The 25947-nt window shown below is 42.7% G+C and overlaps 1 protein-coding gene across 3 annotated transcripts; it reads left to right on the top strand.

Moving 5' to 3' along the window:
- Positions 1–4757: 4757 nt before the first annotated feature.
- Positions 4758–17820, top strand: C4BH4orf48 (chromosome 4B C4orf48 homolog). 3 transcript variants are annotated; one of them, XM_030450605.1, is made up of 4 exons: positions 4758–4963; positions 5129–5289; positions 11804–11892; positions 15705–17820. In XM_030450605.1, the coding sequence occupies exons 2-4, from the start codon at positions 5157–5159 to the stop codon at positions 15768–15770; spliced, it is 288 nt and encodes a 95-aa protein (XP_030306465.1). In that variant the 5' UTR covers positions 4758–4963; positions 5129–5156; the 3' UTR covers positions 15771–17820. The 3 variants fall into 3 exon arrangements, with proteins under 3 accessions (XP_030306465.1, XP_030306466.1, XP_030306467.1); XM_030450606.1 differs by lacking the exon at positions 4758–4963 and adding an exon at positions 4996–5025; XM_030450607.1 differs by lacking the exon at positions 4758–4963 and adding an exon at positions 5006–5043.
- Positions 17821–25947: the final 8127 nt, after the last annotated feature.

Here is a 25947-nt window from a genome sequence, read left to right as displayed (position 1 = left end):
AAGGTGTTCAGACAACTGCCTGTGCCTTCTGTTACTTTGGGTTTGGTAGCCACAGAAAAATGTACCCAAACCCCAGCACTTGAAAAAACAACATTTTTTTTTCCAGGACAGGATCACTCTCAGAACACATGAAGTCAGTTTTCTATATCAAGTAAAAAATGACATGTCTTTATCTTCCTAGACAAGGATAAGAGTGTCAGTAGCAGGACAAATAGCTCAGCTTTGCCATCATTATCATTCAGACTGAGTGTACACAAACTGTGCACAACCACTGCCTATGCTGTAAATTTACCTCACGTCTAGCACAGAGATCACTTGCTGGATTTCCAGGAGCCCAATGCAAGCCTTAAGTATAAACTAGGAAAACTGCTATTTTGCCAATGGTTCATTTTTTATCTTGGAAGCAAAAACCTGAACTGACCTTTATTTCACCACAGCTTGAGAGCAGCCTCTCCTGTGCAGCAGAAAGCACTGTGGACTTCAGAGTGTGCTTAAAGATGTCACACTTGGTTTCAGATGATTTTGGAGAACTAATCAAGCCTGGATGCTTTCCCCCACCTTACACTATGGTGAAAGAGGCTTCTTGGAGTAGCCTAGTTCCTGCATTAGAGGATATCTTTGTGCTGAGTTTCCACCATTCTTCCTATTTGCAGTTTTGCAGTGTCACATGGACTTTGCTGGGGCAGCTGCAGTGTCTCGAAGCCTCAGAGTCTGATGAAAGTTCAGCTTCTGGTTGGATCCTTGAAGAGTTTTCCAGGAAGATCTAAGATGAGGAACTTGTCAAGCAATCCTGCCAAGAGCAAATTTGTCATTTCAGGAGGGAGACTTTTCTTGCCCACAAACCCACTTACAGTACTTAAAGAAGATACTGGGACATCAAGTAAAGGTGAATCAGTATCTCATGGCATGAGGGGCTGAAACATCTACAGTTTTTCTGTCACCTCTCAATTCATCTGCAGGGCTGTGAAATAATTATTTAAAGGAAGGTTAAGAAGCCATGAGCTCTGGCAGCTGCCCTGCAGCCAAATGTCTCTGGATTCCTTGATCAGTGACCCACCCCAAAGAGCAATGTTCTCTGTCCATCATACTTGCTTAGACCAGGAAATCATTGCCTTTGCCCTGATAACAGAGGAAGGAGGAATGATAGTCTGAATTTCAGATGCAGTACAAGGGTAATGCATTTGTCCCAGGGGTATCTGTGTTTATGCAGAAATTACAATACAGAAATCTTGAAAGTGACTTGCCTGGGAAGGAAAATTATTCCCATAATCATAGACTCCTGAGAAACAGGAGAGAAAGGTGTCAATAAGAAATCACTCAGTCTTTATCATCCCTCATCTTTATGCAGGGTCAACTATCCCAATGCCTTTGACAGATTTGGTCTAATTTATTCCTACAGGCTTAAATAACCCCCTGTCTTTCACAGACTGTTAATTCTGGTGCAATCTTTATTATTAAAAGTTTTTCAGGGGCTTCAGTGGTGCCTTCTTGATGCAATTTAAATCTCTGGTTATTTCTGCTGCTGTTGGTGCCTCTACTAGTTCCTAGTATTGCAGTGACCAAACCAGACACTGTATTATAGCTCAGACCTTCTGCTGGAGGCTGAGTTCTTGCACTTATTTGTATGCCCCAGTATAATTGCATTTCTTTTTGCAGTAACTGAATATTGTAGACTAATGTCAACTCGTGACTCCCCAGCTCCAGTGTCAAAGTGCCACTTAGCCTGCTGTTCCCCATTCTAAATACAAGCCACTGATTATTCCTGATGAAGTGTAGCACCTTGTTCTCATCCTTACCAATTTTTATTCTGTTTTGAGACCCTTTTTTTCAACTTGACTGCATGATTTAGAATTCTAGTCCTTTCCCCCAGCATTGCTTATAACTTCCAAGTAATAATAACTTCAAGTAATAATAACCAGACATAGATTCTTCTCTCTCTGTGCTTTCTTCTTCTGTTTGAGTTCAACAAAGTGCTTATGGTCATGTTAGCAGGCAATGATTTAGCACTTCATATCAGCGTGGGATCAACCATCTCTCTCTTTGCCATGTGTGCCCATGACTGTAATAATGGATTTCTAAAATTAGCTCCTTTGCCTGCACTGTCCTTCTATGCATGCATATTTAACTCAGGTTTTAATGTTTGTGGTTTTAAATGGGTATATGCAGTTTCTTCCTCCACAGCAAAGATGTCATTTTCAATACCTGTAACATTTAGGCATCAGTAAGATTTTTCTGAGGGAGCTGTCAGATGTTTATCTTCATTAATCATCTACCCAACAAATGCCTGGATGTTCTGGAGGAAATTCTTTTGTTAGCAAATGGTAATTAGGTAATTCAGTTTTTCTACAGAAAGCTAAGTGTAAAGATTTCCATCAGCCTTCTGGGATTTGTTATGGTATTTTTCAGACAGCAAATGAACTCCTATGAATCTCTTGGAATTTTTTCATCCTTCACAGTAAATTTAGTACTGGTATCCCTTAGTCATAGAGGAAGGCAATGTTGAATGTAATTGCAATGCAACTCATGCAAGTGCCTTCATGCTTCTCTGTTCTTCAGCTTTGCTGGAGGTAATAGAACAGCACAGATTTATGGAACTTTTCTATGCAGACTGACTCTTTTTCCCCGTGAGTTGAGAACTGCATCTTGGGCCACACAGTTCTGTTAGCAAGAGGAATTGGGAGCATTTTTCATGCTTCTTAAAGACTTCTTGAGAGCCTTTCTCTCCCTCCCAAAATGTATCACATCTACTTTCTGAATGCTTGATTTCAGACAGGTCCTTGTGGAGATCCCCTATCCAAAAGGGCTCATGCTTAAGCTTTATTAGGCCACAGCCTATTAGTAAAACCCCAGATCAAGGGCTGAGCTTTAAACCTTGAAAATTTTACAGTGTGTAGGTTTGGGCTGGGCTGTTACCATTAGATGGTGGATAGAGAGATCCCTACACCAGATCCCCCAGATGTCACAGATGGGAGCAGGGTCACTGGTGTTGTACTGACTGGATGGCAATAGTTCAATTCAGCAAGGACAACTTCTGGGATGCTGCTGCAGTGTTTGGTCTGCTCAGTGGGCAGCTGAGTACAGAAACCAGGACACAGCCCATCCTCTCACAGAGAAGGTTTTTTTGATGCATATGCAACTAAGTAAAACTGTGCTGTGATTTATAATAATAATATAATAACAAGATATAACACTAATCACCAAACCATGTGTAGTCATCCTTGGAGTCTTGGCATCCTGGGAATAACGTATTTCAGGACATTCATCTTCTCTTTATAAGAAAATTTCCTTTCCAAGGAAAATTTCCACTCTGATCCTCTTTTATACTTTCTGCAGTTGCTTAATGTGCGTAACACCTCAGTTTAACTCTGTGATTGCCCTTCCTTCCTGAGATGTCAGTTTCCTTGGGTTATACTGCTTGTTGACCTAGCTACTGAAAAGACCAGGCAGTTATAAAAATAATGTTACAAAATAGTTACAATTTTAGAAAAGACTATGTTGATACCTTGAAAAAAGAACATAACAAACAGTGCTTTCCACCTTTTCAAAAGTTATTGCATCTGTAGGCCATTTCTTTCTGTCTTTGTCTTAGTGCTGATATATGAAAAGTATGATGTGGCTGTGGGACCACAATGAAGGTATGCACAAGAAACACATATCCCAGGGCAAATGGAAGTGTAAAGTTTGGATTTTGTGCCAGAATTTCCATTTGGTGTTATTTAAAATTGCAGATCAGGGCTAGATTGTGTCACCAGTCCTAGATAAGTGTATAGGCAAACTCTACAGTATTCTGTTATGTCCTGGCTCTTATGGAGCTGCTCTTTAACAGGCATCAGAGGCCTGTGAAGAGAAAATGTTCAATGGGCCATTTCACACAACCTCAGTTCAGCCATCTGACTTCAGAGCTTGGATTAGGTGTCTCAGCTTCTCAGAAAGTCAGTGGAACCATTTCAATGCACATATGTGCCCTAACTCACCTAATGAAGGTGCTGCTCACTGAAACCTTCATTTGGACCCTCCATGCAAGGGAAGTTGAATTTCAGTTGCACTTTGGGCTAAAAGTTTGCTCAACGTGTCATTCCTGTAGAAACTCCTTCCAGAACTCTGGGCTCCCTCCCAGCAAAGTCCCCTCTTTGATGCACAAGGAAATTCCACTTTGCCAGAAGGTGATCAAGAGCCTGTAATCCCCTGAGATGACTTTTAAACTAACCTGGCCCCAAAGGGTAAGCATTATAATGAGACATGTGACAGGTAAGTTTGAGGAAGCCTCAGGAACTCGTTAAACAGAAGCAGACTGCATCATTTGTGACAGTCCCTATGACTGAAGAATTACCAGGGGTAAATTGTGTCTCAGCCCAGAAAAGCTGATGCCTGCAGAGCCTGGCAGGTTAGTTATGCCATACAGACCAGGAAGACTGGAGCTTGCTCCCCAGTGGGAGGAGATGGAATGTCCTCCCCTTAGAGGACAAAGCTGTCTGCCCCAGAGCCCAGGGCTGCATCAGCAGGCCCTGCATCTATTTTATTTTTTTTTCCCAGGCAAACTGTTGACTTTTCATCTCATTTGAACTGCCCAGTACAAAGTCTCACTTAATGTGAGATACAGCTGAGGCAAGGGCTGTGAACTGCACATTTCAGCACAGTCCTCGTGGGAATAAAAGCCCAAATATAAAAATTGCCTCTCCCATGTGGGTGGCAGCAGGCAGTGTCCATCTAGGAGAGAACACGGCCTTGGAGGAGCAGAGGCAGAGGAGAGGCCACCCGTGACACCGTGGTCCCTTTAAATCTTCTTCTCTTGGCAGCTCCAATTTTTCAGTGTTGCTATAGCAAATCTCCATGGCAATGACCCTAAATCAGGGAAGGGGGGATGCAGGGGTAACGCATGCTCAGAGGAGCTGCTGGAGCCTCCTCTCCTCTCCTCTCTCAAGCTGCTCCAAGGCTCTGACACGCAGGCGAAGAGGAAGATCAGGTACTTGGCAAACTGGTCCTTGGGGTGCCCTGCCAGCCCCTGTCCTGTCACTGCAGTGATGTGTGCGTGGGGGTTTGCGTGTACGTGTGGGGCTGTGCTCATCACGTCTCATCCGCTCCTCCGTGGGGAGTGAACTGCTGATTTTCCTTAATTCTCCTCTTTCAGACAGGGAAGAAAAAAGCTTGAATTATTGATGAGAACCATGGCGTTGCCGTCTGTCTGGAGCGCGGTGCGGGTGGTGATCCCCTTCACCTTGCTGCTTGGCCTGCTAAGCATGAGGCTTGTGGGGGCCAGCCAGGACTCTGGGAGTGTCATTCCAGCAGAAAGTAGGTACCTGCCGTGCCCACTCGTGCCCTCTCTCTGCACTGCTCCCTGCTTTGTTTCCTCCACTTAACTCGCAGCAGCCACAGAGACCCCAGCTCCAGGGGGAGGTTGCATTGCCTGGTTAGCTGGGGAGCAGCAATGAGTTTGTAACGTGTCAGCAGGGCATGAGAGCAGCAAGGAACCAACTGATCTGTAGTCATTTAGGAAAAATTACTAACTGCATACTACAATTTTAGCTGGAGCTTGTGTTAAAGCCATTTAATAGTAGATCTTTTAGATCTACTTCTTAAGAGTTGCATTCCCAGATTTGCCATTATTCATATGAAATCCTTGCTAGTCTGGGTATTGTTAGAAGGAAATTTGTGTTTATTGCTGTTAGGGCATTACATGTCACTTACTGTAGTATTTGGTTGGAACAATAGCTCATGTTCAACTTGACACAGGGGAAGTTAACCCAAACACTTCATTTGTAAAGCATATATAGAATTCTGAAATCCAGCTGCTGTTCTGCAAACCTAAAAACTAAATAAATGTGACAGACTGTTTTGAGTACACTGTAGAGCTGGGAGCCCTTGAATTTGGATTACAGCTCTATACTAGCTGCCTCTGTGATTCTGACAAAGTTCCTAGTTAAACTTTCTCTGCTCCATAATGAGGCAATAGTTCAAAGATATTAGGGGATGGAGTCAATGTTCTCAGGGTGTTTTGGCAACAATAAGTGGGAAGCAGCCACTCATTAGAAACTTAAAATATCCTATGGGAATAAAAAAAAAAAAAAAAAAGGAAGGCAATTGCATACAAACCAATCTTTAGTTTTTAATCATACTTACTTTGTATTCACAGCTACCTTTTCAGTGACTACCAAAATATTTAACTGAGACCTGATTTAGTAACTGCATTTTATTTTCCTATACTGCCATTTCTAGTCTTGAAACACACCTTTGTGTATTTGTCTCTACAAGATTTAAATGCCAAATTCCCTTCTTTTTCCACCCTCTTTTTTTTTTTTTATTAGTGCTAGGTTTTGGTCTGCTCTAAACCAGACCCAATTTCTGTTTTTTGTATCTGTTTTCTAGGCATGCATTAGATCAGCTTTTGTGGCCAGTAGTCCCTTTTGTGTCCTCAAGAATCAAATCATGCTTGAAAATAAATTATAGGTGCCCTCTGTGTCTGTGTTAGCAGAGACAAGTCAGTGCATATTTGGGAAAAAATATATGCTACTTTCTTGTTCTGCTTGTGTAGTAAAAACTCACAGTTTATCTATTTAACTCACATTTTATTTATTTAACAAAACTCTTGGCCAGGGTCTCTGATTCCAGTCTCAAGGAGTTATCTCACGGTTTTGATATCCTGTGGCCAGGCTGCTGAGTCCCTTGAGAAAGATTCCTCCTCTTGCCTTACAACTCCTGCATGCAGGAGTGTGGAATGAAGGGCAGGTCAGAGTGTTTCAAATGTTTCAAATTTGAAGCCATTGCTATGAATGCACAAAGGTATTTATGGCTCAGGTCAGGCCAGGAGGAAGACTCAGCTAATCATGAACTGTAAATTGTTTAGTGCTGCTGCAGGGACTCAGTTGTAGAACAACAGGGAATTTGGAATGTTTCTTGCATTTGGAATGCACTTGTTGAGAATGCTGCATAGCTGCTAAGTGCTCCAGGTACTTTCTTTTTTCCATCACTGCTATTCCTGATAGTTAACCTGTGGAACGCCTCCCTCAGGACACTATGCTAACATTTTGCATGCTATTGCAAAGATGATTGGGTAAATTAAAGGAAAAAAAAATCTTAGAAATGACAGTTAGGTACAGCAGTTCTTCTGGATCAGGAGCTGCCTCAGCATTTTCCCAAGGCCTGGGTGGGTACACATCTCTCTATACTTGCCCTGTTCTTGTGTTCTTTAATGGGCATCCATTGTTGGATCCACTGATCCATTGAAAGTCAGAGTGCTGATGAATGTTACCTCTCCTGGGGACATGGCTGTTCTAGTCACCTGCTAGGTGTTCCCTGGCACATTTTCATCCCTGCCAGGAGGCCATTTGCCTATCTGGAAGACAAGGTTTATGTTCCAGATATGGGCTGTCCTATGCCTGCTGCTCTCAAAGCTTGGGAATCCTTCTAGACACAATCATTGTACTAGAGGAGATGTAGCTCATGGCAGACAGAACACTGGGCCAGGTAAACCTTTGATGTAACTTAGTACAGACATTCCTGGATCTTCTCCTGATTGATGTCAGCTCCATAGATTATTTCTCATGGAGGAGTTGATCCTCCTGGGCACTTGCCCACTTTGGGGACAGTACTCCTGCAGCACATGCACACATCTGACCTATTGCTGATGCTTAAGACTATTTTGTCAGCCCAGGTAAAATGGTGGCTGTGTGATCCTGGATGACTCAGAGATAAAAAGGAGTGATATATGTTCTTGACAAGGGTGTATGATGTACATGGACCATACTAAACATCCTTCTACAAGGCAGACCAGTGTGGTGCTCGATGCTTTTCTCCATCTCCAGGAGCATGAATCGGGACTGGGAATATGCCTGTGGCACGAACAATGAACCATACAGCCTCCCTCTCCCACTTGATGGGAGAAATGTGTCCCACCTACAGGACCATGAGCAGAAGAGGGGCAGCAATGCTCTCCTGCAAGTGTGGGAGGTGCAGGAGACAAAGGAGAGTTCTTAGCATTACAGAGAGATCCTGCACTAGATGTAGCACTGATACCTGGCTTGGGTACCACTGCCTGTCTTCAGTTGGCATGTTTTCTTCCAGCCAGAAAGTCAGGCCCAGCTTTTTATGAATAATGATAATTAGCAGTGATTAATCACATCCTTATACTTTCTACATAGCACTTCACATATGCAAAAGACTGTTCAAGTAGGAAGTAGTGTTACTAAGATTTGCAGATTATTTTCTTTGAAGTTCAGTGCACTCCTCTAAAAAAATTCAGTCATTTCCCCATCTTCCCATTGCATTTGTAACCCAGATCAGCCACTGTAAAAGCTGAAATGTGGAACTGAAGAACAGAAGCTGGTCAGTCTGTTTTCATTCATGCCAAAATGCATGAAATATAAAGTGTAAACACCATGTGCATGCAAAAAGAAGACAAGAAGCATAATTTGAGCTCCCCTCCCCCACTTTTCCCCAAACACATAAAGACACATATAGCCTTTGTGCTGACAGGACCCATTTAAAGAATGATAGCTGACTCTTGATAATTCTCATTATGCTAATCCACAGAACTGTTAAGTCTCCCTATGAATGATAGTCTGTTCCCAGCTATCAGCAAGGAATTAATAGCACTCTGCTGCACTTTGCTATGGTCTGACTTGAGGTTTGGTTTCATGATTGCTTTAAGCTGATGTAAGCCTATGCTGCCTCTGCCCTTTTCCTTCCCATACCCTGGCCTCCTGCCCTTGTTCTGGCCTCAGATCTTCTATATTCAGGATCTGTTCTGGAGGGGAAAAAAATAAGCAATCCAGCTGACTTAGCAACCACTTGGTCACTCCTGCTCTGACCATGGAAAGGTGTGGGACAGAAAGCAGAGTGGGATTGCTCCTGTTGGTAACAACACATATTTAGTTTTGTTTAAAACATTTGTGAAAAAGGACCCTTAGACATAATTTCTTAGGGAAAATGTCCAGGAGCATCCTACTGAAAAAGCTGTGAGCATGAAAAGAGATTAAGTCCACCTAGACAGGCCAGTTACCAGCCCAGTTCTTCAGTCTGGAAAGGAGACACCAAGACAGGGAATGATGGAGAGCAGGAAAGTCATAAGTAGGACAAAGATGGTCAGTATTTAATAACTGTCTCTCCCAGTGCAAAAATTAGAGGTGGGAAATGAAAGCAGCAGATGTTAACCTCTGAGCAGACAGGAATGGTATTTTGTTCACCCAGTGAATAAATGAGCTGTGGAACTCATTGCCACAGGATGCTGTAGATTCCAGAAGTTCATGTGGACTCAGGAAGCAACAGTGCAAATTAATGTGAGAAAAATCCTTGGAGGGTTTATCAGTTGTACAGACACCAGCCAGGCTCAGGATATCCTCTAACCTCTTGGTAGGCCAGAACATTGCTAGAGGCATTTATCTTCCTTAAGTATCTGATATTGGCTACTACAAGAGCCTGGCTGGTATAATAAATTAAAAGACCAGATGGAGTCAGGAGCTGGGTAGCTCTTCTGGTAAAAATCTGACTGTAGCTCTATGCTTTCCAGATAGAGGGGTATTGCCCCTCTTTTATTTGAGGAACTGCATTCAAGTTTTTCTGTGCTAGTGCAAGATGCTTAATGGGGAAATCAGCACTGCCCTAGTTAAGTCCCCAACGTGCTGAGCAGATGTGTGCTCTGCATGGATGGAAAAAGTTACAGCCAGCCACCTCCCACTGCTCATCACCTCCTCCAGGTACAGCTCTCGTCTGCCAGTGGTGCTGAATCAGGAAGGGCTCTCTGCAGAGCTGTCAGTCCAAATGTTGCATCCCATCCTGGGAATGCTGGTTGGAGGAATCCCATGAACTCAGGACTGCTTGGTCCCAGCAGGCAGGGTGCTAACCTGGCCCAGAGACAGCTGTGCCTGGAGCAGACCCTCCACCAAGGGAGACAGCCCAGGAAACTGTATTACAGAGAGTGAATGTCCCACTATGTGGTGACATAATGCATCTGCACTGTGGCTTTGAAGAGCAGTTCTGTGTTAGGAGCTTCACATGTGCTGATCTAGGACACACAGAGCTGCACAGAGAGGTATCCATAGTGCCACCACCATTTTCCTCCAGAAGTTGCTTTGATGCTGGAGCAGGTTGTCTCACAGTGCTGACAGAAGTGAAATAATCACTTGGCATTGATTGTACCTTTCTACTTGTACCTCTCTGTCCACGTAGGAGTACTTGGCTGCTATAAGGAACAATGAATGATCCCACACAGCCACAGCCTTCATGAGGGTGTGGAAAGACCTCCTGGATTGCAGGCAGTGATTGACTATGGAATTCATGGCTCTCTGCAAAGGTGCTTTCTCCACACTGCCAGAGCAAAAGACATTCATTTAGGACCTGAAGTTTGTTTTTTTCCCCATCAGTTTCTGATTTTGAGAACACCTTAGTGACAGGCACATCAGGGTATGCAGCACTTCACCAAGGCAGAGCCAGGGCATGGTGCTTTCTGAGACCACAGCAAGGGCAGGGTGCCAGGCCATGGCACCAAGTGAGTGATGGATTTGCTGACAGCTGACTGAGGATGCAGATTCTTTCTAAGGGCTCCGCTCCATGACCTGAAGTGAAAACAAATTACTGAAATACTGGAAACAGGAGGGGGTTGAGTGCTTTTAAAATTTGCTCAAAGCCATCCTACAGCTATTTTTGCCAGGCTTGGAGACAGGCTTTGTGGGTGATGCTGTTCTTATAGACATGGGGACTTTGCATCTCCCCACATGCCTGGAATGAAATCCCTGGCCTGATCCCTGTGTCTTTCTGAGATGAGAGCTGTATGGAAGGGAGATGGAGGAGAATGGGTGGGTGAGAAACACCTTCTGAACAGGTCAAAGCCCCTAAGATGCTTGCTGGGGACCAAGAAACACACTGGCTGCTCCCTTCCGTCAGGCCCTGTGTTGGCAGCAGGGTGCCAGGCATGGGGTGCTGCAGGGGCAGCATTCTGACTCTGAGCAGCTCCCCAGCTATCTCAACAGCAGTTTTGCACCTCTTTGCTTTGTCTTTGGCTGTCTGTGGACATGGAATTCAGCACACTCACATGGGGGGCTGTGATCAATGTAAAATATCTTCTTCTTCATTCCCCCTGCATCTCCTCCAGTATCTGCAGTTTGTCCTTCTGAAAACCCACACTTCATTAAACTCTGGGACTGAATGAAAGAGCCTGAGATCAGTGCAGGGTGAATCCTGGCAGAGCACCAATGCTCAGTTCCAGAGATGAGCCATTTTAGTTGTTGTCAAGTCCCTTTTGCATCCTCTTGTTTGCCTTTTCCCTGCCCTGCCCCTCTGCACACACACTGCCACCAGCTGCAGAGCCAGTGGGATGCTTTGCATTCCTGGCAGAGAAAAAATACAGCAGCAGGTGAAAGGAAGCAAATACAGATCTGGCACTGTCCCTTGCCAAGCTGCTCTGTAAGAGCTCCTGTAAAAACAGACCTGCCTGTCTGATTTCTGAACCACTGCAAGCTTCTTTTTTCAGTGTATTAGTTGAGAATTAACCTATGTCTGAGAAGTTTTGAAATTTTCCATTTTAAGGGGAGAGGCTCGGACCTGAAGGCTCACAGCACCGGGCAGAATCAAGCCTGGGCTACGTTCAGAAAACACATAGTAAAAAGGTCTTGTGGTTTTGCTGGTCCTTAACAGATTTGCACAAGGATAAATACAGTCCACAGCAGCCCTATCTTTGTCTACATACTGGGGTGGATGCCTGGTGAAAGGGGTTTTCTCCTGGCATTTCAAAGTCTGAGTGTTCTCTCTGTGTACTGCCACACTCCACATTTCATGCTGTGACAGTGATGTCTTCTTCTGCATCTTTTTCCAGGTCGTCCCTGTGTCGACTGCCATGCATTCGAGTTCATGCAGAGGGCGTTGCAGGATTTAAAGAAGACAGCGTATAACCTAGACACCCGGGTATGTGTTTCCATAGAAATGTTGTTACTTAACCTTTATCTCCAAGTAGCCAGGTCTGCCTGCCTGGGTACAGCAGACATGACATCTCTGCTGACTCACTTCCATTTCAGCAAATAGGATTGTACCAAGCACAGATTATATTTCACAGGCTGGAGAGGTTCATTAAAGATCATCTAGTCAGTTTTCTTGCATAACAGGCTAAAGAATTACCCTAGAATAGTCCCTTCAGCAAAAAGAGAAGGAAAGAAGATGTATGAAGGGACGGAAGAACAAGAAAGATTATTGATTCTCTATTTCACAGCATTGCTTCCAAGCCTGTTCACTGGGCAGGAACAGAAAGTGAACTGAGGAGCAAGAAGGTGGCAGGCAGAGCTGGCAGACAGGAAAGGGAAGGATATTTATTCCTTGCTCATGGATTGATATTCCATGAAAAAGGGGAAGCACATTTGCTGGTGTAGTTATCACAGCACACAGGGAATTTTGTTACTTCATATGTCAGTCCTGTGCTTTAGAGGTCCCAATAGACATAAAATGAGGGTGTGTTGGGTGCCCTGATTTTAGCAATGATTACATCTGTGAGTTCCTAAGTAGGGGCAGGGCTTTTTAGAGTGGTTCCCATGCTGTTTGAAATGTTTCAGAGGCAGGTAGTCTCTCACTTCTAATACAGCTCTCCCATGTATTTTTTTTATCTTTCCTTCCCTAACAGCTGCATCAACACTGGCAACATGACAATAAAGCAACTTGTGGCCAGTGAAACCAGTTCACAGACACATCTCACACTTCTATTAGGTGCCTGTTCAGTGCCTTTGACTGATGCCATCCCAGTTGGTAGGTGAGAAGAGGAGAAGAGCTCCTTGCTCCTCTACAATCATGCTCCACCCAAATTGTCACTTACTGCAAAGTCAACCAAAGAGATGTAAATCAGTTATATGTCTCCAACTGACACAGAAGAGCAATTACTTGTCTTCGCTTTCGGTTTCTTATGACCTTGAGCAATCATGTAGGGCCTCACACAATAAAGTTGGAGTGCCTTAAGCTTTCTTGAGCTATCAATAGCAAACTGATGAGGGCAGAACTCTGAGTGCAGTCTGAGTTACATTGCAAAAACTTCCTATGCACTTGTGTAAAACTCAGTGAGTGCTCAGTGTCAGGCTGTGAATAGAGGGGCTGTACCTCCAGAAGCTGTGCTGGGCTGTTCTGATGCACAGAAGGGTCTCACTGTTTGTGTTAGGTTCAGCTGTACATATTTTATACCTGTGCATGACACAGCAAGAAGACGTGCAGTTGCACCTCTGTTGATTCTTATACTGTCACCAGGATTCACATGGGAAGTTAAAGGAAGTACTTAATTTCTGTCTAAGTTGCACTGGGAAGATTTTTCTGAAGGTAGCAGAGGTAGCACAATTCCTTAATCCCATTTACAGGAATTATATTCAGATATATCTGTGTTTGCTGCTCTATAGCCAACAATATTTGTATTCTAAAACACAACCCATCAAGGAGGAATGGTGTGTTGTAAGAAGCAAAGGAGTATAAAGGGAGAAGATGGTCCTAGAGCACCAAGAAATAAGCTTCTGTTTCTGTGAGGACATGGACAGGCCTGAGATGCCAAGGCACTGGTTCAGACAGCAAAAAGTGTTACAGAACAAGGGTCATGGAAGAATTCATCACCAAAACAAAAGTAACCAGTTATCTGGAACATCACCAACTCTGCTAATAAATAAATGGTATATTACTATCCATCTTCCCCAACATTTGGATTGAGACTCCAAAGGTCTTTTTTTGAGAGATGTTTTAGTCATATAAAAGTTATTGAATGATACAGAAATATTCAAGTGAAATGCATGGTCACAGCCCTACAAATGGCACACTGGGGCCTTCTGTTCTCCACCAGGTACAGGCTCCATATCCTTATTTAACTTCTGGTGCTTAGTTCATACTGACCAACTCTAACTTCTCAGGTTTTACACACAAATAACTTCATTCAACAACTCCTGAGTCTTGAAAGTTGTTATTTCAAGGGCAAGTCCACTGCTGGACTATTCCTAGCAGGGACTTTCTAGACTGATACCAGGAGGCCACAATTCAATTTTGTAATTGATGCTTCTCTTTCATTTGATGATTAAATGCCCCTAGAGTTGTTCTGCCTGTAAATAGTAATGAATGATGCCTAAGCAGGTTTTGTGGTAACAGTGACAACTTGTTGGCATTACAGTGACATCCTGTGAGCCTGCTTGATGTTGAGATGATTCTATGATTTCTATGAGAGTCCCAACAGTGAGAGCATCCACTCATCCAGGGTTGCTCTGTGCAATGAGGAGCAGTGCCTGCCATGGCACTGAGCTGGGAAGTGGAAGCAGGCAGGGAAAGTGAACAAATCCTCTTTTAATGCAAAAGTGGATGTCAAAAGTTGGAGCTGAAAAGGACAGAGGGCTGTGGAGAGGGAAAAGCAGTTCTCAAACAGCCTCTTCTGGCAGATGTTTGCAGTCTGGGAACAAGAAATGAGTAACAGGGGGTGGGAACTGCTGGGAGAGAGGGGGATTTCTGGCAGAGCTTGGTGGAGCCAGGTAGATGTACCCAGCTACTCCTTTGGAAATTGTGTGTCTTTGTTAATTAGCCCTTTGCTGTTTCTAATTTGTCAGGGGACATTATGTCAGAGGAACACCAGCAGGCTGAGGACCTTGTTGTTTCACAGAGCTTTTAGATAATTTGCTAACAAGTGTTTTTCAACACTTTAATGGTTTTCTGCAGTGCAGATGGGAAACCCATTCATGGTGCATTTAGGCCTCTTAACATTTTTTTTCTCACCTCAAGAAACTCTTCAAAGTCAATCTACAAATTACCACAGACCACAGGGTGAAAACCACATGGTATGCTCAGGAAGGATTTTCTCTTCAGTCACAATTGCACTCACTAATGTGATTTGCTTGCACAATTTTATTTTGAGTTTTGCAAGAGACTCAGTTTTGGAAATTATTGTGCCATTTGAGAAATTCAGCCTTTGTTTCTCAAATAGTGAGACTAGGGCATAGAAAAGATTTCAGTTATTTGATTACAATTAAATGAATGATATTTAAGTATCTTTGAGGGTCTGAAGTTTATTTTTTTTCCTGGCCAAAAAACTTGGAAAGTTTTTCCACTAAGATGCTTCAAAACCAAAAGCAAGTAATTTAAAATTACTTATATAGAGAATGGATTTTAAGCTTTTGATGTAGTTCTGGGGGCATGACTCTAAATGGAGTTGATAATAAGGCAGCAGTCAGTAAATTCAACTACAGTTAAGATAGGAGCCACAAGCTCAGGTCTAGATCTGCCCTGAAAGAATATGAGTTTCAGGCAACAAGGTGAGGCTGACAGCTGGATTGAACTCAGAGCTATTCTAGAGAAACAGCAGTGAAACTGAGAGCACAACTGGCTCTTCAGCACATGCTATCAGGAGTGATTAAATTCTACAGGACCGAAGACATCATCAACAGGGAGCCATCAGTCACTGTGAAGGAATTAAGAGCAGTGCAGTTGAAAGTGGAATTTTTCTCAGCCTTCATAAAGGACATTTTAATAATTCTGGCAGCCAGCTCCCTAGAAGTTAACTGTGAAAATTAAAACATTTAAACTATAAAAATACTCTCCATGCATCTTGGTTCTGAATTTATTTCATCATCTTTTCTGGATTAAATCCAGCAATAATAAGTATGATTTTTGACTCAGCAAAACACCTTGACTACACCTGTGTGAAGGGATTAGGTCTAATCAATCATACACTCCTTCAAAGTGATACATTCAGTTCTTTGATTTCTTTTTTTTTTTTACAGACAGAAACTCTCCTCCTGAGAGCAGAAAAGAGAGGCCTGTGTGACTGCTTTCATGCAATACACTGAAATAAGAGCTGGGATGTGACCAATGGACATATATTAATTTTTTAAATGCCGTTCAGTAAATTACAGGAAGATACAGAGTGCAAGTTTTGCCACACTGCAAGGAAAACAATTTTTATCCAAAAAGGTACAGCTCAGATAGATACTTTTTGCTTTGATGTGTTTCATCATTACTGTATGTGCCACTGCATCTGCTGAAATGTCAACAGAAGAAACAGTGCCAAAGTCTCACTCATGGATTTTATGTACAGATAATATCTCACTTTTCTGGTATTTCAAGCCAAGAATTGTTTTTGGACTTTTAGGCCAACCCCTCAGCACTTGAGAATTGCTGCAGAGCTGTGAGAGTCAGTGGAGTAAAATTCTTTAATATATTTATGGGACAAAAACATGAAAAGGAAGCTGCTTTGCAATGATCCATAGCTAAACATTTACAAACAAGCAGTCATGGATTTATATAGCTGTCACTGACTGCTTGGCAGCCCAAGGAAGGTGTTTGTTCCCAGCTTTATCAGTAGTTCAGTCCCCAGCAAACACAGTAATCTGTATCACAATTTTGGTTTCTTCAGAGCCATACAGCAGCCATCATCTTTTTGGAGTGATTTATTAAGTATCTACTGTGATCAGTAACATCTGTAATCACATGAATACTGCCTGGCAATTGAGCTGAGTGTGTCTGCCAAAATCTTCTGGAGAGGGGTATTTCATTAAGCAAATCACATACTGGATTGAACCACTCAAACTGGCCTCTCCTGAGAGTTTTGGCAGTGGGCCTACAAAATGCCTGAGTGCTCAGGAGTCTCCTGAAAACTGTATTTTGAGAAATATTTAAGTTCTAGCAAAATGGTTCATAGCTCTTGCATGGACTTCACTCTCTGTATCAGTGAGTTCCAGTGCTGGTACTATGAATATTCCTGCTGCAGTCAGTGTGAGACAAGAGAGAACAAAATTTAGGAACATAGTAATAGCATCCCTAGACAAGAGTGTACCTGTGAAAAAGAATAGCAAATCTTTTTTTTTAGTGTTTTCTTTTTTTCCTTTGTTGGAGGGGGGAGCAGTGGTTTTCAACAGCAGTGGTTTTCAAAGTAATTTTGCCAGTTGTTATTAATATGTCTGTCTTCCCATAAGTGGCTGATGCTCTGCTGTTATGGTGGTAGCTGTCTGTATGTTTCCAAACTACTTCTCTCCCATTTTATCTACCACATTAGGCACAAGGGAATAGGGAACTGTGACCTACTGACAACTTATTATTTTGTGTGCAGTCATACTCAATAACACAAAGAAGTGTACTGCCATATAGTCTGCCAAAGTTGTTTGAAAGGCAGGTGGTTCTCAGCAAGGAAAAGCTTCTTTGCACCTGTGTTTCAAGTAGGAAATTTGCTTTTTCCTTTGTAGTATTTTAGAAAAACCCTGTGTATGTCATCAGGACCCAGTCTGCATAAAAGAGAAGCAGCACAACACAGCAACACGTTTCTGGTATCACTGCACTCCACTGCAGCTGATGGAAAGCAACAGAGGTTCTTATCATGGCTCATATTTTATTTTACAGATAAAACAATAGATTTCACACAACTCTTTTTCAAGGTACCAGCCCTAGCTTACTTTACTCCAACTTAAATTTGCACCTAAGTAACACATAGACTTTGAGTTGGCTTTTCACTGGGGGATTTCCAGCACTTGAAGCTGGGAGTTTTCCAGCACAGCTCAACCCTTCTGAGGGGCAGCATGTCTGGGGTTTTGTACTGCTGTTGTGCATGCTTATTCTGCTGCTACCTTAAAGAATCTTGCAAAGTCCTGCTAGCAAGCACTGTCTTTTTTGGATGTGTGTTCATTTAGAAAAACAGTTGTGCACCACTGAGTTTGGATATACAAAGCTTGTGACAATAAAGTTGGAATGAATGACAAACGGATGTTCTCTGACTCCCCAAGGGATCAGTGACACTGCAGCTTTAGAGTTGAGATGGCAGCAACTGTTCTGTGTGTACTTCTCTTTGTCCATGCTACAATACAATAAAAATGCAGGATTCATTATAGTATCTGGTGTGATTTGTCACTGATTTGATAAAATGATATTGCTTTTGCATTAATAAATAGCTGTTCTTTATTTAGATGGAAAATCCACAGAGAAAAAGTGCTACTTTGAATACAATATTAAAGAAATCTTGTACCTGGGGTAAACTATGAATGTATTCTTATTTGTGAAGTATAAAACTGAAATCACTCATACTTGAAATAATAGTACTCTAATGGGTTTTGTGAACTTTTTTAAGAACCCCATCCTCTCTATTTGGTTGTTGTGATAACTGTGTGTGTATGTCCTTATAACTGTTAGAACAGCACGAGGGAAAAATATGAGCTAGATAGTTTTAATTTATTATTGCTCAGGAAGTTAATTAAAACCCAAAAGTCCCTCGAGTCTTCACTTCATAGAAGAAATGAGAATAAATTCTGTATTTTACAGGAGGATTTAATTGCAGGAGACTTTAAATCAGAAAGTCTGTTTTTTTTCACTAAGGACTTCCCTCCCTGTTTTGCTGCAGAGCCAAGGCAGTGCTCATGACCTTCTGAATCCGAGCTGTGCCTTTCCTTTTGGTGCAGTGCTGCTGCAGGTAGCCCTGGGCACCTGGCATTTGTAGACAAGGTGGAGTGCAAGAGGTAGGCTGTAAGGATGTACAGCCAAGTGTTCCTTGTAAGAGAAAAGAATTAATCCTGTAAGCTTTGTGCTGTTTCTGGGTAGGCACCTGAGACCAAGGTGATGGTCTCAGTCATCATCTCTACAACTCCAGAACTTCTTGCACTTGAGTTAATGCCTTCTTTAGGTGGAATTCTGTGTGTATTCCAAGTTAGTGATTTTGAGCTGTGTCTCAGGACACCTCTCCTAGAAATCCAGGATGTGATATGATTTCATCCTGAAAAACAGGAAACCAGTTTATCTTGTTCATAATGAAGATTCCTGTTGGGTAACATGAAAGCTAAACAGTGTTATTGCTGGCTGAATCTGGCTACTATATGGTGTTCTTTGCCCATATGAAAGCCTCATGGAATGCCCTCTCCAGATGGAAATATTTAGAAATCAGTTCTATCTTTGTACTCAGAGCTAGTCTGTAGATAACCCTGATCTGAGCATACAATATATATTCCCTGTTTTCTAAGCAATAGTTGTGTAGCAGTTGCACACTAGCAATAGTGTGTAGGCAGTCCCCTTAAGAGTAATCATGTGGTTTCTGTGACCCCTTCTTCATCTTTCCCAGGCTGATACCCAGAGACAAGACCTCCTCCTGTAGCTGTACATCCTCCTGTATTCTACATCCACTGTCTCCCTGCATCTCCCTGCTCAGTCACAGCACCACAGAAGGCTCTCCCCCATGATAAATCAGTGCTGACTACTCCTGATAAACTTCTTCTCTTCCATGTGCTCAGAGATGACCTCCAGGATGAATTTTTTTTTTTTTTTAACTGAAAAAGCTTTACTTTAAATTCTGGTCCACATTTCCAATGCATCCTATGTTTCTTGTATTTCCTTTCTCCAGCCAACCACACGCACAAGTTTCAATACCAAAATGGACAACAGCAGGGAAAATACCAAGGTTATTCTATGAACATTCATAAAGGAGGACTAAAGAGAATGTTATAAATTAGAGACTAGATTGAACATGTGACTTGCAAAATCCATCATAACCTGACCTTCTGTATCTAGACTGCTACATAATGCTGAAAAGTACCCCATGTCCAATAATGCATTGAATAACTTTGATTTTGAAATTGTGAAATAATTCTGAAAAGGGATTGTAGAGACTCCAGAATGCTTCACTGTTGTGCAAAAAACCCCACAAAACCAAAACCAAAAAACAACCCAAAAGTACCACCAACCCAAACAAAACAACCAAACAACAAAACCAAAACAAAACTAAACTTAAGCCCCCCACCACCCACAAGTTAAAAGTTGCAAAATTTAAAACTTTCTTCCTTGCAAGTAATTAGCTATTTCCCAGACATACAGTTATATAACAAAACCAGACATTTGTATTGTGGTGGAGTCTGAGTCAGTTCCCTTTAACAATTCGTTGAGAGGGTCTGAACCTGGAAGTAAATGGGGACCCTCAATGGATTTATGAGTTCTAGGCCTTGGTGGCTCTCTAAGGACAAGTGCAAACATGCAATGCTTGAGAAAAATATCAAACTACAGCAAACTTGGTGAAAATACACTTAGCTGCTTTCCATTTGACATGAGGTCTGATTATACCATGGTAATTTATAACTTTCATCGTACATGACATGTAAGCAACTTTTTTCTATTCCTCCTCAAAACCAGTTGCTCTTTAAGTCTCCAATCTATTCATAGAAGGCCATCAGATACCTCATGCATGCCAGGCCAGGGACTTTATCACCAGACTTGTAGTCTGGAATTAGTAAGTGTGAGGATTTCTGTCTGGGAGTGGCAAACAATTGGCCATCTGGAAGCCCATAGACTTCTCCCAGTCACTGACAATGTAGAGAAAATGTCCAGCCACCTCTGCACGAGTGACATTGGCTCTGCAGAGAACATCCCCCTTGCAAAATCCTTCTGCATGCACATCCTGGCAGGATGAGGGAATGCCCCATGGCATGGATACTTGTCATCCTTGCCAGGGAAGAGTTTTGCAGGCTGCCTGGCATGGCTGGGGAGCAGAATGTTGCACACTGCAAGAGGTGCACAGGAGCATCCCAAGGTGGGCATGAATTGGTGGTGAAAAACTCAAACCCCCAAAATCTGAGTATTGTGCTCGGTACCAGCTGTGTTGTACACATCTTTGACACAAATCAATGTGCCCCACAAGTATGCAAAAGCACCATGTGAAAAGGGATACACAGTGAAGAGCACCAGGCTTTTGAGGTGCTGTGTTTGGATGAGTGGCCCCAATTCTGTGTGCTCTGGATCAGGCACCATTTTGTACACCCTTAGAGCAGCAGATGGACAAAATGGCCATCGGGGGTCACCACACTGAGAAAATGGCTTTTTACCCCCAAAAATGAGGTTGCTGGTGCTGGTGAGAGTCTACTTCTTCTGGGCATGAAAACACTTCTGAGCACTGAGCCATGAGAGGCACCTGGGAGCAGGGGGGGAATGGTGGGTGCTTGTCAGCAGCCCCTTCCCTGGACATTTCCCTTCCCAGAGGTGCTCCTCAGGCTGTGCCTGGGCACCAGGACTGTCCTTGGGCCCATCTTCCTCAAGTGACTGCAAAGCCCAAGCTTTTTACATACCTTGTGATAGAGAAATAAACCAACAGCTGTGCCTCTGTCTGCTGGCTCCCTGTGTCAGTGAGAGGAAGATGCACACGGGCTTTGTATTCTGTAGGAATGGAGACCCCCAGTTGCATTTTGCCTGGGAAATTTGTGTTTGGCACCTCAGAAGGGCATTCCCCTGGCCTGAGCAAGTCTCCAGCAGCCTTTGATAAAACCCCAGCCTTTATACTATGTGGCAGTCATTGTTTAAAGCTGCCCCTCCATCTTCAGACAGCCTTAGCGCAGAACTTGAGGCGATTCCAGCACAATGTATTGTTTGTTTGCAAGAAAGGAAAAGACCTAAAATGCACTTTGCTACTGTATGATCACAATAGCACTACTGTGATTAAATTACATGGGATTAAATTACATGGGACCCACCATGTTATTACCCAACTTTCAGTCATCTGTCAGGCTCTTTGTACTGCCAAATTCAGGAGTGTAGACTCACAATTACCACAGAAAAAAACATGGGATTTTTATAAAAAGCACAAGAATACATGAATACATCCGTTTTGGATCTCTTAATTTTGTGCCAGTTTTCAGACTGTAATGCACACTAGCTGGAAATTACACCAGGAAATGGTGCATGTATTCTATTAAATCTGAAAAGCTGATAACTCCAGAGAAATGAGCACCCTCCTTTGGTTGTTACGGTAGATAGTGTGTGAAGAGTCCTGTCTACTGCCAAGACCTCTGGATATGAACTCCATTGACTTTCTCAGAGTTTATCAGAGCTACTGATAAATTTGGTCTGGTGAACCAGATAAAGTTAGCTTCCACATTGTGCAGGCTTTTACATTTATATTTATACTGGCTTTGCACACATACATGGCTTCTCCAATGTTTCCTGAGGAAGTGATTGTGGAGCCCAAGGCACCCAGAAGTGATCTTAGAATCAATTCAGTTTTGAGGTGCTTTAAGAAGTTTTGCTTGAAAAGTAAGGCTGGATAACTGTGTGTAGGATACTGGTGAGCAAAGGTAGAGAGACTGGATAGATGAGCCAGATGGAACAGTGAGCCAAGTTACAGTGCTTCACCTATAATAATGTAGATATACTTTCTGTAACAACTGTGTTAGTTCTGCACATCCCAGGAATCGATATGTGCCTTGGAAGTATGAACAATAAATCTTGCAAGGTGCTACAATAGCAGATTGCTTAACACAACATACATCCATGCTTAACAGCTTTGCAAAATTGGACCTCAAGGGCTCAGAACACTTTGGGATTCATCACTTCGTGAGTTTTGCTCTCTGCTCAATGGTGCCATTATTCAAACCATGACAGTTTTTTCCATTATGTACCCGGGTGTTTGTAACTGCTGAAAAAGAGATCCACTCCAGATGGAAATGTAGTGTGCAAGCTGTCCAAACGTTATATTTGCAACCAACATTTCAAGAACAATTGTCTGGGACTTTACAATATGGGCACTAACAAGAACAGGAAAAGGCAGTTTAATGTGGCTTCCAACAGCTTTTTTTGCATTTAAAGAGTGCAAAAAAGTGCAAAAAGTGCAAAAAGTGCCATGGAACACATCCTTTCACACTGTCACTGGGCTACAGAGTTACCCCAGCTGAAGCCTCAGAACAGCACCAGTAGGTCATCTTTCCTGAAGTGCCCCACAGGGCAAGAAATGGAGAACTTAATGGGTAATTCAAAGGAAAGAGAAAGGCTCCAACCCATTCCACAGGGACAATTATTTAAAAAAAAATATTAAAAAAAATATTTAGAAAAGCAGGATAGAGCTCTAATATGGGGAAATTTAAGGATGAAGCATTTAAATTATTTATTTCAATAAGTGAAGAGATAAACAGATTCTACTATACTCAGCAACCCAAATTTATCCATCAGGAGTGTCTGAGGCAGTGGGAAGGAGCAGGGCTTCAGGTTTCCTCCCATCAGACTAGGAACCCAGTGCTGGAAGGTGAGGTTGTGGTGAGGAACTGAACCAGCCAGCAGTTCTCAGCCTCCACATTTCACAGGTGGAAGGGGAATTCCTCAGCATCTCCTCAAAAGGGTCCACTTCTAGAGCACTGAAAAGATTGTGGATGGGAAAAAGGGTCCAGGCAGACCACAGTGGCATTAAAGCTGTGTTAAGCTGATGCAGTTTATTGGAACGGAAGTGCTCTTTGTATTTTTGCAGTTTGAAATGGTGGCATTTGTACATTTGCTAGACTTTAAAGAATTTATTTACTTCATTGTCTGGAAAAGCATGACGGCTACAGACATTTTAGGCTCTGTTTTGGCATGCTGGGAGTGGACTTATGGGATGGATTAAACTGTGCTATGAATCAATACCTTCACCTTGCATAATTTTATGTTTATTTTAAGGAACTAAGCTCCTTAGTGGAGCTAAGTGCCTGAAACATTAGGAGCTTCTAATCAAGCACAGATAAATGTGACTGCTCCAAACTAAAGCATGTCTAAGATCACTCCAGAATTTGAACTATGTGAGAAGGGCTTGAGGCTGTGAATATATAGATTATCTTGTCAGTCACAGGCTGGTTTATTTTAGGTTTGCAGTGATGGGTTCCATCAGTGTCTTCAGTACATTTGGACCTCCAGGTTTTTCTGGCCTCTGCAGGATCTTCTGCTTGCCACTTCTGTGCAGAAATACAGGCTGAAATTCCACAGTTGGTGATAACTGTTCCTGTGCATCTGTTTACTTTATGCAATTCCATGTTCTCACATCCCTGTGAAATTTTATGACAATAAAGTTAGAATTCACCTCTGGTTTTTGAAAACCCAGTTCTTACTGACTTCTAACAAAAAAAAAAATAAGCAACCTTATCTTTCACCTGTCTTTCCTTTCCCTATCATCTGGGTGTGAAACATGTGAGGTGATGTCTTTCATTGATTTCAGCTTCTTGATCAGTTCTCCACAACAGATTGCAACAGAAATGTAAGGACTGAGGCTGGAAGTCTCTGTGATGGCTGTTCAAGGCTAGCTAGTTTTTCCTTTTGGGTATTTTCTAGAATATGTTCTTATACATAATGTATATCTCTCTCTCCAGAGGCTTTCATAGTCCTCCAAAGCCTTGGTTCTTCCTTGTCAATAAAGCCTGGCAAACTTTCAATCACAGTCCTTTGGAACTTTATTCTTTTCTGACTGATAGAGTTGTTGCTAGAAAATGCCTGAGGAAAGCACAGCTGTATGTGATTATGAAGGCTTTTTGTCATTAGAAAAGGAAGCTTACCTTATATAGTTTTTTCCCCACAGTTTTATAATTATTAGATTTTGGTATTTCTTCCTAAGAAGAGTCTAAGAGTGGTGGAAAGGACTGAGTAGGAGAGCACAAATGGAAGTGCAGCAAGGCAGGGGTATGAGTCTGCAAAACTTACTGACAGGTGCATCAGGAACTTGAAAAAAAAATCTTGGTGAATGTTTTTAGCTTTAGCACCTATTTGGTTTTCTTCTAGGAACATGATTCAATTGAGTTTCTGCATAAATAATCATTAATGATCTAAGTAACAGACTCATTAGTGATCCAACAAGTTTGAGGGTCAACAGAGATGTCAGTGGAGGAATGTGCTGGAAACAACTCCATCCAAGTCACACAGGTGCTGATCAATTCCTGGAATAGATTGGGAGAACCAGTGCTCTAGGGACAAAATACTGTGAGGTAGTGAAAGTGCTGAAATTAGGAATGACTTGTGCTGTTGCTGGGGAACAGAATAGCAGTGAGGAGGGTCGGGAAGTTCAGCCCTTCAAGGTGTGATGTATCAGCCACACCATTTCTGTAAGTGATTGTGGCACCTTGCAGGCCTCTGCTGAAGTAGGATACCCACTGCAGAAGGGACAGGGCTAGCCTGGGACATAAAAAAAACAGAGGCAGAGAGGTGGAAAAGAGAAGATACAGAGATCGCCAGCTCCCTCTTCCCATGCTGCCCGGGTGACACCAAGAGCCATGGGGCTGCCACCAGTGCACAGCATCCAGCCAGCGGTCTACTCTGGCCTCTCCATCCTGCCCCCTTCTGCCAACACTCTCCCTACAAAAGGAGAGGACAGGAAAAGGAAGAGCATTTCTATCCCAAGATGTTGATTTGCAACAACCTCAGAAAGGAGCAGCTGACACAGTTCTAGGAGGAGGGGAGGTATCTCTTGATGGTGGGAAGGGCCTTCAGGCCTTCATCTTCATGTCTTCATCTGAGGTACTGGGCAATGTGAGGCTTATTTAGTCAGAAAGGTTGGGCTGTTAGAGAGCTTCCCTCCTCTTTGTTACCACTGCAGAAAATGCCCATCAGGTAAGAATTGCTCCATCTTTGCTGCCTGAGAACTGAACTATTTTTCTGACACTGTCATCCCAAACTGTGAGGCCTGACAGACCTGTGCATAAGGCACAGCCACAAGGCTGAGCTCAGATCCTGGCACCTCAGTTCCAGGTGACAGTCAGGCTCAGCCTCTCCAGTCAGGACAGGGGATGAGAAGAGAAAAAAAGTGGATCTCTTTGGTCAACAGTGACCTCTGTGGACTTTTGAGAAGCCAAATGCATTGGATTGCCTCTGTGCTCAGCCTCAGGGAGCCAGGAAGAGCAAACGGGTTGAAGGGAGGAGGTGACAGTAAGCACTCCTCTGGGTGCTGTTGCATCTGGAAAGCATCTTTATATAAATATCACTCAGCTGAGTGATGCAGGGCATTATTTTTAAACCTATTCTCTCTTTCACTTTTAGTATCTGTTTATGTTTTTCTGCAGAAGGCATGGATGCTTTCTCATGCACTCAGTCTCTGATTCAGGGCCATTAGCATGCTTGATACAATTATAAATGCACTGAGCCACATTTCAGGCTTTTCGATGAGCTATTTATTTCTTTCCTCTCTCCATGAACAAATTAATGGGCTAACAGCTCTTAAAATTACAAATCTTACACTTTTGTGTTTGTTTTAAGGAGGAGAACTGCACAAACATGTATTTCAGC

The sequence above is a fragment of the Calypte anna genome, chromosome 4B (assembly GCF_003957555.1).
Source record: "Calypte anna isolate BGI_N300 chromosome 4B, bCalAnn1_v1.p, whole genome shotgun sequence".
Classification (NCBI taxonomy): Eukaryota; Metazoa; Chordata; class Aves; order Apodiformes; family Trochilidae; genus Calypte; species Calypte anna.
The sequence above is the reverse complement of the archived record's forward strand: the minus strand, read 5'-3'. Positions and strand labels throughout refer to the sequence as shown.

Coding starts and splice junctions, on each gene's coding strand:
- C4BH4orf48 (XM_030450605.1), top strand. CDS start 5,157: ATGAGAACCATGGCGTTGCCGTCTGTCTGGAGCGCGGTGCGGGTGGTG. Junction 5,290..11,803: donor GAGTGTCATTCCAGCAGAAA/GTAGGTACCTGC, acceptor ATCTTTTTCCAG/GTCGTCCCTGTGTCGACTGC. Junction 11,893..15,704: donor CGTATAACCTAGACACCCGG/GTATGTGTTTCC, acceptor TTTTTTTTACAG/ACAGAAACTCTCCTCCTGAG.